Below are 19,500 nucleotides of genomic sequence, written 5' to 3'. Positions count from 1 at the left end.
ATTCTAATGAATTGTCAGATTCTGCCCCATTTACACTATTATTTGTTTTGGATGGGTTCATTTAAATGAGTCCTGTGATACAAAACGATTCAGGCGAATGCTTCTGGGGGTGGGGTGGGGGGGATGGGGGGGGAGGGTGTCTAAAGAACAATTGCTGAAGTTCACACAACCTTGATTTCCTTCCCAGGCTTGTGTAATTTCCGCATGGAAATTGCAATGCCCATTTAATAGCAGAAAGCATTTAAACAGAGGGAATGGGAAGTTGGTGATCTGGCAGTTTTGCTTGGGTTGGATATATTTTGGCATGCAAAGTAAGGAGAGCAGTTGGTGGAACTCAGTGGGTCAGGCAGCATTGTGGAGGGGAAAAAGCCTGTTTTGCCAAACTCTCGATTAATTCACCAAAGCTTTTTGATCTCCTGATTGCTAACCATGTTAACTCCCCTTCCCACTCCCATACTGACCTTTGTGTCCTGGACCTCCCCTATTGCCAGAGTGAGTCCACATTGGGGCGGCACGGGGGCGCAGCTGTAGAGTTGCTGCCTTACAGCGCTTGCGGCACCGGAGACCCAGGTTCGTTCCGGACTACGGGCGCTGTCTGTACAGAGTTTGTACGTTCTCCCCGTGACCGCGTGGGTTTTCACCAAGATCTTCGGTTTCCTCCCACACTCCAAAGACGTACAGGTATGTAGGTTAATTGGTTTGGCATAAATTGTCCCTTGTGTGTGTAGGATAGTGTTTATGCGCGAGGATCGCTGGTCAGTGCGGACTTGGTGGGCTGAAGGGCCTGTTTCTGCGCAGTATCTCTAAACGAAATAAACTAAAATATCTAAACATGCAAACTGGAGGAACAGCACCTCATATTCTGTTCACAAGCTAAAGGTATGAACATTAAATTCTCCAATTTTAGGTAACTAACTTACAACCAACACCCCTCATTCTCCCTCAATTTTACCTATCCCCTTTCCCTGTGCTTCACCCGGACTCGCAACATTTCCCTCCCCTTCCACCGAGATGCCTTCCTCTGGCTTTTCAAATCTCACCTCTTCCATTCTTATCTCACACCTTTTGTCTTTTCATCTTAGATGCACAGAATCTCTTGCCCAGAGTAGTGGAATCGAGGACCAGAGGACATAGGTTCAAGGTGAAGGGGAAAAGATTTAATAGGAATCTGAGGGGTAATCTTTGTCACACAAAGGGTGGTGGTTGCATGGAACAAGCTGCCAGAGGAGGTAGTTGAGGCTGGGACTATCCCAACATTTAAGAAATAGTTAGACAGATACATGGATAGGACAGGTTTGGAGGGATATGGACCGGCAGGTGGGACTAGTGTAGCTGGGACATGTTGGCCAGTGTGGGCAAGTTGGTCTGAAGGGCCTATTTCCACACAGTATCCCTCTATAACTTTGCCTTTTCCCTTTGTCGAACCATCTGCCTATCAAACCCCCTCCACCTCTATCCACTATTACTCGCCAGGCTTCGGCCTGCCCCTCGTCTCTTCCAGCATACTGCCACAATCGGTCTGAAGAAGGGTCACAACTCAAAACGTCACGTATCCATGTTCTCCAGAGATGCTGCGTAACCCTCCAGAGTTACTGGACAGTTTTTTAGTAAACCAGCATCTGCAGTTACTTGTGTCAGCATTGGGGAGGGAAATGGACTGTCGACATGTGTCGGAAGGAACTGCAGATGCTGGTTTAAAATGAAGATAGACGCAAAGCTGGAGTAACTCAGCGGTCAGACTGTATTTCTGGAGAAAAGGAAAAGGTGACGTTTTGGGTTGAGACAGAAAATCATAACCCTAATGCAGTTTGAAGAAGGGTTCTGACCCGAAAGGTCATCTGTTTATTTCCTTCCACAGATGCTGCCTGATCTGCTAAGTTCCTCCAGCACTTTGTTTTTTGCTCAAGATTCCATCATCTGCACCTGTCACCTGTGTCTCCATCTAAATTAGAAAGCTCAATGACATGGGAGGGGATCTTACAGATGCAAAATTCAGAGATTTAAATGGAAATATTTACAAGATAATACTGGCAGGCCATTTTACATGACATGATCTGATTTCAATGGAAGGGAACATGCAGGCGGGTACCATTTTCTACAATTGCCAAAGACCAATTTGAACAAATAACCTTTACTTGTAAATAAAACAAACCTATTTATTTTACAAATTTATTGCTATTATTAAAAACATGTGAAAGCTAGATAGGCCCATTGCGGATGCACTTTCTATAAAATGTTGACATTTTACAGTTAACAGCCTTCATTTTAGTGTTTTGCTTTTTTTTCTGAAAAAGGACTTCAGCTCACTCAACACCAGTGCAGCAGATCGGACTTTCAGGCTCTCTGTCATCTGGTACTTTAAGTCACAGAGGAGGATCTTGGGACTCTTTGAACTACAGAACCATGCTATCTCATCCTTCGACACCATCTTCATCACAGACATCCTTCTCGAGGACTCCCATAAGCATTTCAAATCTGCTAATGAGCAAGTATCTTTTTTTTTCAATTCCTCTTGAGTTATTTGAAAGGTGCAAAGTCATAAATACATTTAAGAATATTAGCTTAGATACCTCAAAATGCCAAATTATTTGTAACCCAGCCATCATGCCATACGCTAAAATTTAAAGAATAGATTTATTTCCATGTTCTTTGATATATTTTTTGCTATTGGTCAGTATTGAGATTAATGTTAGTTTTCCACTGTTATGACAATGGCAGTGCATTTTTAACTTAACTGCAGTTGGCAGAGATTTTACTTACTTTGCAGTTATTCCAAATAGGACTTTTTATGAACCATCTTCCTCTTAAAAAGGTTTTGGGTATCAACCATATTTGCATTGGTCTGAAAAACACATTTGGGAATATAACAACAAACTGAATTTATAAAGGGAGCTAATGAACTGAAATAGATACAAGGATATAATAAAACAAAATTTGATGCAGCATAGAAAGACATCAGAATAGATTATCAAAGATCTACTTTAAAGGAGAAGGGAATTAGACAGGGAGAGTATAGAGGCTGCAGAATTGGGTGTGGTGGACTTTGTTAAGAAGAGTTTCAATACTCTGAAATACTGGTAGGTAAATTGGAGAGATTTAAGCATATAATTCTGGAAGGATGGGCATGAAGTTAGAACAATGCAACACATTCAAGAACTTTGGAAGGAAAAGGGAGATTGTAGATAAAGTGGCTATTTGTAATTCAAAGGTGAGGTTGATGATGAAAAGAAGTAGAAAATATTTGAGGATAACTGATTACAATAAGTCTCAAAGTGAAGTTGCATTTGAGAATGTTAGGATCAAGTGAACAAGAGGGGATCCTCATAGACAACATGTGCGGGAAGAAAGCAGGAGACAAGGTGAGACACAATCCTGAGAAAGATGCAGTTTCAGAACTAGCAGAGTGGGGTTAACGATTCATGATCTTATGTGGCCTGTGGTGATTCTTTTTACTAGACATGTAAAATAGAAATTTAAAGTCTATTCTGACTTTCAATAGGTATCCATTGAGTATATTCAAGGCTGAAATCAATGTCGATATATAGGGAATTGAAGAATATGTAGATCACATGGAAATATGGAGTTGAAGTAGAGAATCGCCCATGATCTTATTGAAAGGGGGATCTTTTAAATGTCATTTTATTTTAATCATATGCAGATTGGTTTCTTAGGCTTTGGGAAATCTGGTGTTTGAAAAGGTGTAAACAGTGATTAAACCATGATTTCAATACACAGTTTTTGGAATGGTGGACTAAGAGCATTCCTCTCCAGGTCCATCTCTTTCCAACCACAATCTCAAGATGTTTTTGTCCATGATTGGATACATTAACAACATCTATTCCTCGGAGTGTGGCGCGTCGCGAGAGGCCCGAAATTAAGGCGAGGAGCCGGGTATTTTGGAGCGTTCGGTTTATTTCTCAGTTATCAGGCTGGGCGGGTCTGCTGGAATAGCTTCGCGCCCAAAACCTTGTCCTTATATACCTAGTACAGGACCGCCCCCCTGGACTGGTCCATTTCCGTGCCGAGGGGTCGGTAGTGGTATGGTATGGCCTGACCTTTGGGAGCCGCCACAGGACCCCCCCCCCAGAACCGGAGGCACGAACCGCACTGGTGGTCGCACAACCCGACCGGACCGCGTACGGAAATCGGTCGACAGAGGGGCCGGCAGAGGCACAGTTGGAGGGACAGTTGGAGGGACAGGTGGTGGGACCCGCAAAGGTGGGCGACCTCGTGGCCGAGGCTGGGCAACCCGCATCGGTTGGTCGATGTCTAAGTGGGCCGGCTTCAGGCGGTCCATTGACACGGCCTCCGGCCGGCCCCCCATGTCCAAGACAAAGGTTGTCTGTCCGTGCTCCAGCACCCGGTACGGGCCCTCATACGGCCTCTGGAGTGGTGTCCGATGGGCGTCACGGCGCAGGAACACAAAGGCGCAGTCCCGGAGGGCCGATGGCAAGTAAGGGCGGAATGTCCCATGGCGGGATGTCAGCACCGGTGCGAGCTTGCCAACTCGCTCTCGGAGGCGCTGTAGGGTGGATGAGGGCGGCTCCTCTCGCCCCGGCAACGAGGGCACGAACTCCCCGGGCACCGTGAGCGGGGACCCGTATACGAGCTCCGCTGATGATGAAGCCAGGTCCTCCTTGGGCGCAGTCCGGATGCCCAGCAAGACCCATGGTAGCTCGTCCATCCAGACGGGGCCGGAGAGTCGCGCCTTCAGCGCTGTCTTCAGCTGCGGGTGGAACCTCTCCACCAGGCCGTTTGCCTGCGGGTGATAGGACGTGGTGTGGTGCAGCCGCACGCCCAACAGGTGGGCCATGGCCGACCACAGCTCAGAGGTGATCTGTGGCCCCCGGTCCGATGAGATGACACCCCAAAGCGAGCGATCCAGTGCGCGGCCAACGCACGAGCGCATGTAGCTGTGGATGTGTCTGCCAGCGGTATGGCCTCCGGCCACCGTGTGAAGCGGTCCACTACCGTGAGGAGGTGTGTGATGCCCCGGGACGGCGGGACAGGGCCCACAATGTCCACGTGCAGGTGGTCGAAACGCCGGCAGGGTAGACCGATCTCCTGGAGTGGCACCCGGTCGTGGCGTTGAATCTTCGCCGTCTGGCACGGAATGCAGGTGTGGGCCCAGTGGCCAACCTGCTTGCGCAGACCGTGCCACATGAACCGCGCAGCTACCAGTGCGGTCGTCGCCCGGATGGATGGGTGAGCCAGCCCGTGGACCACGTCGAACACCCTCCGGCGCCACGCGGCCGGGACGATGGGGCGCGGCTGACCTGCCGACACATCGCACAGTATCGTCGCTCCTCCGGGGCCAAGGGGGACATCCTCGAGGCGGAGGCCAGAGATGGCAGTCCGGTAGGCGGGCATCTCCCCGTCCGTTAGCTGGGCCTCCGCCAGGGCAGAATAATCAATGCCGGGCGCCACTTCTAAAACAGCATTGATGGCGGGGCGAGACAACGCGTCGGCCACCCGGTTTTCCTTCCCCTCGATGAAGCGGATGGAGGTGGTGAACTCAGAGATGTACGCCAACTGGCGCTGCTGTCGGGCGGAGCACGGGTCGGAGACCTTTGCCAGGGCGAACGTGAGCGGCTTGTGGTCCGTGTATGCGGTGAATCTGGCCGGCCGCCGAAGGGGACTATTGCCAGCCGGCCCCGGCGTTTCCCGGGAACGTGCACGGCTGGCGGCATTGTCGGGCTGCAGCACCCCAGCGCTGGTGGTAATAACACCAGTGCCTCCTACTGGTGCTGGCTGGAGCCTGCTGGTGTGGGACTGCAGGTGCATGTGCAGGTGCAGGACCCGAAATGGTCACCGGGGGCGATCTCGCAAGCCTCCGGGGCGTAGCTGTCACTCCTTCCACAGCTCCCCGGCCCGACTGGAGAAAATCGGGCACTGCTCGAATGACGTTTAGCGCGCTGACGTCATCACGGCGCGCTGCCCATAACACGTCCGCGCGCCTGCCAAGGGCCTGGGTGTCAGCAAAGGAGGCGTCTGTGAGCTGCAGGCGAATGTCGGCCGGCAGCAGGTGCAGGTATGTATATTCGAACATCAGGCACGGTCTGTGCCCGTCGAGCAACGCGACCATCTCCTTCAGGAGGCTAGATGGGCGCCGGTCACTGAGGCCTGGCATGTGGAGGAGCCTTTCGGCCCGCTCCATTCGGGTTAGCCCGTAGGTTTGGAGAAGCAGCTCCTTAAGGGCTTTATACTTATTGTGGGCCGGGGGGTCCTGGAGGAACTCCGTTACCTCTTCGGCCGTGTCCTGGTCAAGGGCTCCCACCAGGTGGAAAAAACGGGTGTCATCCCTTGTGTTGCCCCGTAGCTGGAACTGGGCCTCCGCTTGGAAAAACCAAACGCGAGCCCGGGTGGTCCAGAAAGTCGGGAGCTTGATGGCTACCGCGTTGACAGCTGCGGCCTGGTCGGCCTGCGAGCTGGACGGACGGTCGGCTTTCGATCGTATGTCCATCCTACTATGCATGGACTGTCGGGGTCACCAATGTGGTGCGTCGGGAGAGGCCCGAAATAAAGGCGAGAAGACGGGTATTTTGGGGCGTTCGGTTTATTTCTCAGTTATCAGGCTGGGCGAGTCTGCTGGAATAGCTTCGCGCCCAAAACCTTGTCCTTGTATACCTAGTACAGGACCGCCCCCCTGGATTGGTCCATTCCCGTGCTGAGGGGTCGGTAGTGGTATGGTATGGCCTGACCCTTGGGAGCCGCCACAGGAGTACCATTGCCCGATGCCCCGATTATCATCTGCTCTACTACCAAGTGCTTCTCCTACACCGTCACACTCCTTTTCCCTCTTAGATTTGTATCCATTGATCACTGAAGCACCAGATCCGCTGCACTCCCTCTGGACAATTGGGTTCCCTTGCACTGTGTGACACAGGTCACTCTTTTCACAATCTGTCTGACACCAGCAATGTGATTGCAGGCTTCAACTCCATAACCTAACATACTCACGTGCACACATATATAGACATGCATGCACAGGCACTGAAATCAGGAGCCTATGTATTTATTATGAGCATGAATTAATAAACATAATAAATTTCTATTGCTCAGGGGTTTTTTTTAACACAAAAGTTATCATCTATCTTGTATGCATTCTCACATTCGGAAAGAATTGAAACGTTTCCCTGAGTCAGGAGAAGCATTGGTAACCATTTGGGAATCCATCTATGGGATCAAAGGTTTCACAATGAATCAAGTTTGTTACTGCAGGATCATGCACCCATGAAAATATAAAAGTAGTTGTATTATTTACTATAATCCCCAAATTTTTGAGAGTAGAAATTTAGGGATTCTTGATTAATAAGGGTGTCAAGGGTTACGGTGAGAAGGCAGGAGAATGGGGTTGAGAGGGAATAATAGATCAGCCAAGATCGAATGGCGGAGCAGACTCATGGTCTATGGTCTTATAGTTTACACAGTATAGTTTCGAAGCCAACGTCTGTCTTTTCATGGCTAAGGAACAGTTTACATTGGCTCCTCAGTAAGAGCAAGTTGAACACCCAAAATTATGCAGCAATAAGAAAAGTGTGATCCAGAATTAACAACACTTTGAAGTATTATGAATAAAACATGTGGCAGATGTTAATTTCCAATTTACACATTCTAACATTGTACTTTGTTGAGGCAGGTTTCTCTCATGCAAAACTTTTCATTTTTTCAGGACCATAAGTTACTTGGATAGCAAAATTGAAATGCAGGTAAGGCAAAATGGATTTGTGCAACAAATTAATTTTAAAAATTCTGTTTTTGGTGTTGAGTAAACATGTAGTTTGACTAAAGTAACTGTTATTTATTCCTTCGTGACATTAAAGAGCAATCACCATTCACGTTGCATTAATTGTGAATCAGCATCCTGTTCATACCACATATTTCTTGTTTCAAATGACAATCAGATGTGCAGTCATTTACCATAAAGTAAATCTTAATCGTCCAACGATTTCAAGAGAGAGTTAGAGTGAGATTTAGCTCAACGGAATCAAGGGATATGGGGGAAAAAGCAGGAACTGGGTACTGATTCAGCCAGGATCATATTGAATGGCGGTGCAGGCTCGAAGGGCCGAATGGCCTACTCCTGCACCTATTTTCTTTGTTTCAATGTTTAATAAAGATAGCCTTTCCTCATTTGATTGCAATCTCCCAGAATATAAACCCTGTTGATTTGCCTTGAGGGATTTCTTGTATTATTGATGCATTGTATTTATATTTCCGTATGATGGGAAGTGATTTTTTCACTGCAGCTCTGCAGCGGGCTATCTCTCAATGCTTGCCCTGGAAAATATTGGGTGAATTTTCCATTGGATTTGGTTGTGTAGCTTTTGTTTATTTTCTTCTGAATCATTGATTGCCAACATAAATTCATTTTTCTCTCTTGTAGCAGTGTCTCCTAGTTGTTATTCAGGAATTATTCTTGATAATTGATAGTGGGCTATTGTTTTATTTATTACTAGACCAAGTGGACCCATTGGGCCCACAACTCATTGAGTTGCCATTGTGATGTAGGGAGGGAAAAAAAATCGCACTTTTTTCTTTAAAATAAATGGCTTTAAAAAATAAAAATAAAGATCATTGAAAATCACGATTTTTCTTTGAAATTGTTTTTTTTTCTGCATTGGTCTAGCACCCTCCCCTCCCTCACTCCATCCCCTCAACTCCTCTTCTACCCCACCCACTCCCCCCCCTTCCCCTTCCACCCCCCAGTCACCCACTCTATCCCCCCTTATCTCCCCCCTCCATTCTTGGGGTCTCTCCGGTGGCGCCGCCATTCCCGCCCGTCGAGTTTCCATGGTGACGTGGTCCATGGAGGTATTACTGCGCATGGGCAGCTGATGGGCACAGCAAGTGGAAAAGGGATTTATTAAAGTTTAAAATGTGAATAACAAAATATAACAATTGGAACGTTAATAGGATTTCTTGATGCAGGAATTTTCAACATCAGCATCATTTCCCCTTTTCACAACAGGAAGGAGTTGTCGAAAATCGCCACATCAAAAGGTAAGAATGCTGCCAAAAGGCTCATTGTTCTTTTTGCATAGATCTCGAAAAGTTCTGTCCACCGCTTCAAAGCTCTCCCTCCTAATCATCGGGCACTCATCCCAAACAATCAGTCTCACACTCCTGATCAAATGAACCATGTTGGAGTTATTCTCATTGTTGCACATTGTGTTATCGGTCACTTCGATGGGTATCTTGAATCGAGAATGTGCAGTTCTTCCACCAGGCATCAATGTAGCTGCTATACCAGAGGATGCTACAGCAAAAGCAACATCAACTTGACCTCGAACTTTGGAGAGGATCAAATTGGTGAGAATTGTTTTGCCCATTCCTGTTGGTGTATCAATGAAAAACATTGAAGGAACATTCCTTTCCAAGCAGCTGCACACATGGTCATACACTGCTCTTTGCTCAGAATTCAGCAGAGGCTCCGTCTCTTCAACAAATCACTGTTGTTCAGGTCTATTGTACTGCAATTCACTCAGCAATTCTGGATTGTCACCATCAAGGTTCATCCTTCCATGTCTTGGTAGTGGCACATGAAAGTATCCCAGTGTCTTGTTGTAATTCACAAGCTTGTCTTGAATATACAACCGAGCCTGATCATGATGCCTCTCATCAATCATGATATTTGGATCATCGATTGTTCTCCGTTCTCTTTGAAGGTAATCTTCAGACATTGAATTCTTGAAGCGATCCAATATTTGTCGAGAAGAGTTGATCTCAGCAATCGTCAGCAAAACAAACAAATCTCTCATTGCTTTGGGGCGACTTGTCCGCTCAGCATCTTCCATCGTCTGTTGCCAATGGTCGTCAGTTTGCAACAAACCTCTTTCTATGCAGACGTCTTTGAAGGAAGGAAGAATGTGTCCGTCATGTGTCCTCGATGAATAGAAGGATACTGGCCCTTTTACATGATGGAGAAGCAGTCTCAACTAGTCTTGGAGTCTCAAGTAGTCAAGCAGTCTTGGAGAAACGGTATACACTCGTCCCAGAACGTTGGCTTCAAAAATACCTGGAAGATCTTCCACTATCTTCCCAAACTTCCTTCTTTGCCATTTCTTATTGCTCCATGTGTAAAATCGGGGTACATCAGCGTCGTACAGTGTTCTTGCAAATTGATCTGGAGAACATAATTCCATGAATTCAGTTAAAGTTGTTCTCGTGATATCCTCATTTCTCACCAGCCGACCAGCATCAACTCTGATGACGAGTTGTTGTTCTTGTGGTAGATGTACCTGGAGTCAAGTGACAGTGGGGCATCTCTCATGAGTTGGAAATCCAAGAATTTTAATCCCACTGCTTCCGACGGACCAATGTATCTGCCAGTAAAGTACTGTACAATTTTGTCATCCCTGTTAACTACAAAAACTGCTTGCTCACTCCCCTTCAAGGTGTACTTGAACACATATTTGACCGGCTTTCCAGAGGAGCATATCTCAACGTTGATGTGACATTTGAACAACTTCAAGAGTTGAGCATTACAGGGCACCACCCATTCAGAAGTAATAGGTTGATCCCGGTGTCCTTCTTGATGTCCCTGAAATCCTCCCATTTCCAGAGATCGTCTCCTGTACAGAGGATGTGACTCATCTCCACACCTTGTGCTTTCGATAAACGGCTTTGGGAATCTCTTTCTGCATCTTCCATTCTTCCAACATGGAGAGGTGTGGTCACAGTATGGTTCATGAACAGACCTCCCAACATTTGGTTTTACAAATTCATAATTTTGATGTCCAAAATTCAGAATTTTACATCAAATTCATAATATGGCACGTAATGCAACTTTTCAGCAAAAGAAAGTACGCATGCCAAATGTGCATACGCGTTGTGCTACGTTCATGTGTGAAAAACGACTATTATTTCCAACAGTCTAGTTCTTGGACTACATGTACAATGTCAGGCCTATCATGAGCATATTCTGGTATTTATAGAAAGGTTATTGAACAGAAATATTTTTTACAACAAAGAAAAAATTGTTTTGTTTTGGTTTTTGTATTTTGGTTTTTCCGTACACATCCCAATTCTCTTGATATTGAATAAAAGAACAATGATCATAAAATTATGACTAAGTTATGAAAAGTTTCATTTTAAACTACACATACCTAATTTCATTGAAGACATACTTGCTCCAGTGGTCTTCAACAGCAAATCACCACGGCCCGGCGGGCGGCGAGGCGAGGACCGGTGGGCCGCTAGGTGAGGCGAGGCCTGGGGAGCGGTGAGGCGAGGCCCGGGGAGCGGCGAGGCGAGGCCCGGGGAGCGGCGAGGCGAGGCCCGGGGGGCAGCGAGGCGAGGACCGTGGAGCGGCTAGGCGAGGCCCGGGGAGCGGCGAGGCGAGGCTCGGGCAGCGGCCCGGCGAGTGGCAAGGTGAGTCCCGGCGAGCGGCGACTTGAGGCCCGGCAAGTGGTGAGGCCCGGCGAGCGGCGAGGTGAGGCCCAGCAAGTGGTGAGGCCTGACGGGCGGCGAGGCGAGGCCCGGCGAGCCGAGGTGTGGCCCGCTGAGCGGAGAGGCCTGGCGCATGGCGAGGCGAGGCCCGGCGGGTGGCAAGGCTAGGCCTGGCAAGCGGCGAGGCCCAGCGAGCGGTGAGTTGAGGTCCGGCCATCTTTGAGGCCCAGCGAGCGTAGCGGCGAGGAGAGGCCCGGTGAACCGCGAGAGCCGGCCTGGTCTGGCGACGCCAGGCGAGCAGCGAGGCCAGGCAAGCGGCGAGGAGGGGTGGGGCGAGCGTTGTGGCAAGTGTCAAGGCATGTGTTTTCCAGAATGGAGGGAGGGGGGGGGAGAGGAGGGAGGGGGGGGGGGGAGAGGAGGGTGGGGGGGGGGCAGAGGAGGGGGAGGGAGGGAGGGTGGAGAGGAGGGGGAAGGAGAGGAGGGAGGGGGGAGAGGAGGGAGGGGGGTGGGGGAGGGGGGGAAGAGAGGGGAGAGGAGAGAGAGAGAAAAAAAAAGAGAGAGGACGATGACTCACAAGAGAACTCGTCAGTTTTGATATAGAGAAAGCAAATTCTCTTAAATGACCAACAGGATTTTTCAGGATGGAACTACAGAAATGGCAGATGGAGAGGTACAGGACAAATATGTTTGCACAGAGGGCGAGTGCCTGGAACGCACTGCTGGGGGTGGTGGTTGAGGCAGATGTAATAATGTAATTTAAGAGAGTTTTTGGGTAGCCATATGGATATGTAGAGAATGGATATGGATCATGCACAGGCAGATGAGATTTCGTCTTGGCATCATGTTCAGTGCAGTCATTGTGGGCCGAAGAGCCTGTTCCTGTGCTGTTCTATGTTCAATTATATAACAACCTAGATGGCTGCAATGAGCCCAAATGCAAAAAGTAATAACAAGGAACTGCCGGTGCTGGTTTGCAAAAAAAGACTCAAAATGCTGGAGTAACTCAGCGGGTCAGGGTGCATCTCTGGAGAACACGGATCGGTGATGTTTGGGCCACTCAGACTGATGTAAGATGAAGTGCTGCTCTTTAAGCTTACATTAGGCCTTGTATAAACAAAGAGCTGCAGATGCTGTTTTTTTTTTAATTGACACAAAGTGCTGGAGTAACTCAGTGGGCCAGGCATCATTTCTGGAGTACATGGATAAGTGACGTTTCAGGTCGGGACCCCTTCTTCAGACTCCTTCGGGAGGAAATTCCTCCTTCTTGCTCCTTATAAAACTAGAAACTATTCTTACATTGAAATATTTGTCCATATGAGTTGTGTGAACATTTTTAACTGCAATAATGTTGTGGCTTCAGGAGAGGTCAATGACACATTTAAAAGCGTCTTACTTCAAAGTTACACACAGAAATGTGTCGGCACCAAAGTATTTTGTTCTTGAATAGGTGGTCTCGTAGACAGTGAACATAGTTATCATAAATTACAGCAGGAATCAGATTGGTTGGCAAGTGAACTGAGGAATGGTTAGAGACATTATGTTACAGTTGTAAAAGATGTTGGTGAAGCCGCATTAAGGGTGCTGTGTTCAGATGTGGTTACTGCTTTAGGAGGGATGTCATTAAGCTGGAAAGAGTGTAGTGACGTTTTTCAAGGATGTTGCCAGGATTTGGGGGACTGAGCTCGGTGGAATGTTTGGACAGGCTAGGATGTTATTCCTTGGAGCGAAAGAGGCTGAGAGGTGATTTTATAGCGTGAATAAAATCATAAGGGAATAGATGGGATGAATGCACAGTCTTTTATCCAAAGTAGGAGAATCACGAACCAGGCGACTTAGGTTTAAGATGATAGGGGTAAGATTTAATAGGAACCTGAGGAGCATTTTTTATTTCACAAATTGTCAGAGGAGGTCGTTGAGGCAGGTATTATAACAGCATTTGAAAGATACTTGGACAGGTATATGGATAGCAAAGGTTTAGATGGATATGGGCCAAACACGAGCAAATGGGACCAGCTTAGATGGGGCATCCTGGATGAAGGGCCTGTTTCTTTGCTGTGTATGTGTGAATCTAATATGGAACCGGAATGACTTCCTAATGCAGCAGAGCAGCAACAAACTGCGAGTTGTGGCAATGTTCATCATCTGCAGCAGCAACCTGGAATAATCCTTTGACCAAGATTCTGAGAGTGACTGTGACCCAAACCACTGTGGGCAAAACAATTAAGGCACACTTGTAATATTGTCTTTGAGGTCATTGATAAGAGGTCACAAATCTTCGGTTCAGTTTAGTTTATTGTCACGTGTACAGTGAAAAGCTTTTGTTGCATGCAATCCAATCAGTGGAAAAGACAATACATGATGACAATCAAGACATTTACAGAGTATAGATACATGATAAGGGAATAACGTTTGGAGCAAGGTAAATCTTAGTGAGGATAAGGAATGAATTTTGAGTATGTGGTTTGTTTGGTATAGTTTCAGGGGGGAAAGGGTTAGCCAAACTTCATTGCTCTTTGAGTAAACATGCATCCAATTTTGTATGTTGCTCCAATGTTGATGACATTTCAGAGAGATTTTTGGCAGCATAAAAGTTTCAAGAGACCAAAATTCTTGCTGAAAAAGGAATAGATTAATTACTTGTTGGACACTAAGACACTTAAAAATATGCACACAATTGCTCTACTCCAGGTTAAATTGATTTCAACAGAACAGAGCTGTTTTTCAAGTTGTGCAACTTATTTTCTTGCCAATGTTAAAGAACATTATTTATTATCTTGTCAATATTGATACCCTGTTTTGAATCTGAGGTATTAAGATTTCTATCAAACATTTTTTTTTGCAAATAAGCACATTTAAAAAAATTCTGGTTAGTTCACAAACTAAACTAAAATATTAACAGCCATCCTATCAACCTGCTCTCAATTAGTCATAAATAAGTCATCGTAAAGCAGTCATTTGACATCTACTCATCGAAACTCTGTTTGCCTTCCACCAGAAACACTTGGTTCCTGACTGCAGCTCAAGCTTGCTGTAGAAATGGACACAAATACTAACAGAGAAGTTATAACTGCCATCCTTGACAACAAGGATGTCAAATGATAAATATGCAGTAGTTGAAATTATATACCATGTAAAAATAGCTGTGGTTATTGGCAGTCAATGATCCAAATCCCAGGACAATACTGCAGGAATTCTTCAAGGAAATGCCCTCGAGCAACTGACTTGAATAACTTCTTCATTGCCTGAAATACCAATTTGTCATAAGATCCGAAGCAGAGTTTTGCATCTCATGATTAATCATCATTCACATCTCTGGAAGCATAGAATAAATAGGTCATGCTAAATGTAGGTATCTAGAAAAGTATCAAAGCAAGTAACATTATGCCTCGTGTATCAATCAGATCGTCTCCATCTGGGATAAGGTAGTGCTTTAATACACGGCACTGTGCCTTAATACATATCAGTAACATATAATGGTATTATAACACCAATTCTTCCACCGTAAACACCTTGGACTGTTCTTAGCCAAAAATTACCTGAACTTATTGTTCTAAAATATTGCTGAATTCTCATTAGCTGAGCAATAATGATATATTGTTCTCTTGTTTGCTGAGGTTTAATCTGCACATCCATTCTTATTGGCAAAGGGTCAAGATACATTCAGTACCCTCATGGGTCAAGTGCCAATGATGTTTTGTAGTTGCAGTGGCAGACTGGATGTTAACAAGATCGAATTATTTAAACAGTAGGCTGGGTCACTTGGCAAGTTGCTAAATTATTAAGCACAAAGTTCTGGAGGAACTCAGTGGGTCAGGCAGCAAAGGGAATGGCCAATGTTCTGTGTCTTGTCCTTTCTTCAGACTGGTCCAGCACTTTGAGTTTTGCTCAAGATTTTAAATCTGCAGTTTCTTGCGTGTGGTAAATTTTCAAACTGCCTGACAATTTTTGTTGCTTTTGGTTATACTTTTTCTACAAGCCAAGAAAGTTCTGTAGGATCAGCACTTTTTGGGGTAACTAAGCAGAGTACCTGTAAATACAGAGAAGGATCGAGCCAGCACTGCCATTCGATGTGATCATGGCTGATCATTCTCAATCAGTACCCCGTTCCTGCCTTCTCCCCATACCCCCTGACTCCGCTATCCTTAAGAGCTCTATCTAGCTCTCTCTTGAATGCATTCAGAGAATTGGCCCCCACTGTCTTCTGAGGCAGATAATTCCACAGATATACAACTCTCCGACTGAAAAAGATTTTCCTCATCTCCGTTCTAAATGGCCTACCCCTTATTCTTAAACTGTGGCCCTGGTTCTGGACTCCTCCAACATTGGGAACATGTTTCCTGCCTCTAACATGTCCAACCCCTTAATAATCGTATATGTTTCAATAAGATCCCCTCTCATCCTAAATTCCAGTGCATACAAGCCTAGTCGCTCCAGTCTTTCAACATATGACAGTCCCACCATTCCGGGAATTAACCTAGTAAACCTATGCTGCACACCCTCAATAGCAAGAATATCCTTCCTCAAATTTGGAGACCAAAACTGCACACAGTACTCCAGGTGCGGTCTCACTAGGGCCTTGTACAACTGCAGAAGGACCTCTTTGCTCCTATACTCAATTCCTCTTGTTATGAAGACCAACATTCCATTGGTTTTCTTCACTGCCTGCTGTACCTGCATGCTTCCTTTCAGTGACTGATGCACTAGGACACCCAGATTTCATTATACGTTCCCTTTTCCTAACTTGACACCATTCAGATAATACTCTGCCTTCTTACCACCAAAGTGGATAACCTCACATTTATCCACTTTAAACTGCATCTGCCATGCATCCGCCCACTCACACAACCTGTCCAAGTCACCCTGCAACCTCATAGCATCTTCCTCACAGTTCACACTGCCACCCAGCTTTGTATCATCTGCAAATTTGCTAATCTTACTTTTAATCCCTTCATCCAAGTCATTAATGTATATTGTAAATAGCTGCGGTCCCAGCACTGAGCCTTGCGGTACCCCACTAGTCACTGCCTGCCATTCTGAAAGGGACCCATTTATCCCCACTCTTTGCTTTCTGTCTGCCACTAGAAATTTAAGTAAGTTGGTTATGCATGATGTTGAATTTCTTGCAAGATTGGTGCAGTTCACCAGGCTAAAGGAAATTATTCCACAATGTTTGTTTTTTGTATATTCTAGATGATGGAAAGGCCTAGGGGAATCAGGAGGTGATGCATACCCTGAGGGATACCCAGTCCCTCATCTCTCTGTAGTCACTCTTTATGTTTGCTCACAAATCAGAAGACATTCACTCCGCAATCTTTTTCACTTGTCCACAAGCTTTCACCTGTCGGGCCCCGGTTCCTGTAAATCCCTTGAAATTGCCAGAACCCTGGTTCCCGTGCTCCCATTCAATTGACCTAACCTCACTGGAAAACCTATCATAAGGAATAGGCGTAGAGTTAGGCCATCATGTCTACTCTGCCATTCAATCATGGCTGATCTATCTCTCCCTCCTAACCCCATTCTCCTGCCTTCTCCCCATAACCCCTGACACCTGTACTAATCAAGAATCTATCATACTGTGTAACATTTAAAAAGTGAATTTAAAGAGCGTTGTGGTATTACACGAAATAACACCCAATAGTCTAAAAAATCAATCAATCCAGCCCCACCAAATCATGCCACGGTACCAGAGAGTTACTGTGGTAAGTTTTCATCTTTTTGTTTACTTCTGCCTTAAAAATATTAAATGTCTCTGCTTCCATTTAGTTTAGTTTACAGTCCCATGCACCGAGGTACAGTGAATACCTTTTTTGTTGCAAGCTGACCCGTCAGCGGAAAGACTATACATGATTATGATCGAGCTGATCTACAGATACACGATAAAGGGAATAATCTGGGAATAAATTGTCCCTGTATCTGGAGGTGTGCATTTTCATACTGTACCTTTGCCTGATGGGAGACTCGACTCTTTAAGATGAGTATAATGTAGGTTGAGTACTTCATTGCCAGAACCCTGGTTCCAGGAGTTCCAGGAACTCCAGGATCGGGTTTGCCAACAGTGATCACCTTCCAATCCTTCCAATCCCCGTGTGTGCTGATGGATGACGTCCGCCCCCACTCGATTCAAGGAATTCAGATTTACCTGGTGATCACTGTTGGCAAACCCGATCCTGGATTATCGAGCACAGCAAGCAGTTAGATCGAGTGGAAGATTATCAAACAGGCCATGGGAACAGCAAGAAATTGCAGGGCAGACGCATCCTTTCCATTGACCACCGTGGATACAGACTGATATTTAGAGGATTTAGAAAATTATATTTCTTAGTATACTATTAAGTTACATAAAACATTCCTACTTAAACAGTGAAATCATTACATTTTGTGCATTACAGAAATTTGAAGATTTATATCAAGAAGGTGCCTGCAAAGAATGCAACATTTATCCGTGGACCTGCTCAATGTCTAATTCTGCTGTAACTCCTTTAACGAATCTGGTTTATTATCCTCAGTTGATAGTGTAATGCTGTACAGTTCTTTAAGATATTATATGAAACAAATTTAATAAACCCTTTTTTTTCTCTTTTGCTCAAACTTATGATGAGATGTAATATTTATGATATTGCATGTTGCAAATTTACACAAATAAAAATAGAACTCCACTCTTCTTTCATTTTAATTAATTTGCGGTGTATGGTGTTGCTGGCCTGGCGAACACAAATCTCCAATTTCCTTTGGTAAACTGATAATGAGTTATCTCGGTTTACCAGAATGCTGCCTGGATTAGAGGAGATTAGTTCGGAGGAGAAGTTGGACAAACTTGGTTTGTTTGTTCTAGAATGCGCTGGAGGTTAAGGGGAGACTTCAAGGTTTCAACATTTAAAAGACATTTGGACAGCTACATGGACAGGAAAGGTTCAGAGGGATATGGGCCAAACGCGGGCAGGTGGGACTAGTGAAGATGAGATAGCTTGGTCGGCACGGGCAATTTGGCCAAAGGGCCTATTTCTATGCCGTATGAGTCTACTCCAAATGCTGCCTTATCAATATCTTGTACAACTGTAAAATTACAACTGTCCTACTTCCTATATTTATTACCCTGACCGTTGAAGGGAAACATGTTAAATACCTTCTTCGCACCATGTGTCCGTGTGCCACCACTTTCAAGGAACAATATACCTGCAACCCTTCGAGCCAGCACCGCCATTCATTGTGATCATAGTTGATCATCCAATCAGTAACCCGTGCCTACCTCCTCCCCATACCCCTTTATTCCGCTAGCCCCAAGAGCTTGTATCTAACTCTCTTTTAAATTCATCCAGTGAATTGGCCTCCACTGCCTTCTGCACAAGAGAATGCCCCAAATTCACAACAATTTTTTTTTCTCATCTCAGTTTTAAATGGCCCCTTTATTCTTATACTGTGGCCTCTGGTTCTGGACTCCCCCCATATTGGGAACATTTCTCCTGCATCTAGCTTGTCTAGTCCTTTTATAATTTTACATGTTTATATAAGATCCCCTCTCATCCTTCTAAATTCCAGTGAATACAAGCAGTCTTTTCAATCTTTCCTCATATCACCGTCTCACTATCCCGGGGATTAACCTTGTGAACCTACTACGCTGCACTCCCTCAAGAGCAAGGATGTCCTTCCTCAAATTTGGAGACCAAAACTGCACAAAATACTCCAGATGTGGTCTCACCAGGGCCCTGTACAACAGCAGAAGGACCACTTCTGGAGGCAAATGGGACCACCTCAGTAAGTCACCTTTGTTATCATGGACGAATTAAAGAGTAGGGCCTGTTTCCATGTTGTATAACTCTGCCTATGGGGAGCAAAGTTTCTTTTTTCTTACATAGCTAACCTCCACAAGTCCCCAAATGCAATGTTGACTGCAAACGTGACTCAATAGACAATAGACAATAGGTGCAGGAGTAGGCCATTCAGCCCTTCGAGCCAGCACCGCCATTCAATGCGATCATGGCTGATCACTCTCAATCAGTACCCCGTTCCTGCCTTCTCCCCATACCCCCTCACTCCGCTATCCTTAAGAGCTCTATCCAGCTCTCTCTTGAAAGCATCCAACGAACTGGCCTCCACTGCCTTCTGAGGCAG

At 45.7% G+C, this 19,500-nt stretch overlaps 1 protein-coding gene across 2 annotated transcripts in view; it reads left to right on the top strand.

Moving 5' to 3' along the window:
* Positions 1 to 17,937, top strand: part of LOC144598725 (putative E3 SUMO-protein ligase RNF212) — a 64,677-nt gene extending 46,740 nt beyond the window's left edge. For both annotated transcript variants that reach the window (XM_078409076.1, XM_078409066.1), the window contains 3 exons: positions 2,295 to 2,485; positions 7,673 to 7,709; positions 17,781 to 17,937. In XM_078409076.1, the coding sequence (XP_078265202.1) occupies positions 2,295 to 2,485; positions 7,673 to 7,709; positions 17,781 to 17,909 (357 nt within the window). In that variant the 3' untranslated portion in view covers positions 17,910 to 17,937. The remainder of the gene's footprint in view (positions 1 to 2,294; positions 2,486 to 7,672; positions 7,710 to 17,780) is intronic.
* Positions 17,938 to 19,500: the final 1,563 nt, after the last annotated feature.

Source organism: Rhinoraja longicauda, chromosome 1 (genome assembly GCF_053455715.1).
Source record: "Rhinoraja longicauda isolate Sanriku21f chromosome 1, sRhiLon1.1, whole genome shotgun sequence".
In the NCBI taxonomy this organism is placed as follows: domain Eukaryota; kingdom Metazoa; phylum Chordata; class Chondrichthyes; order Rajiformes; family Arhynchobatidae; genus Rhinoraja; species Rhinoraja longicauda.
This window is presented reverse-complemented; position numbering and strand designations above follow the sequence as displayed.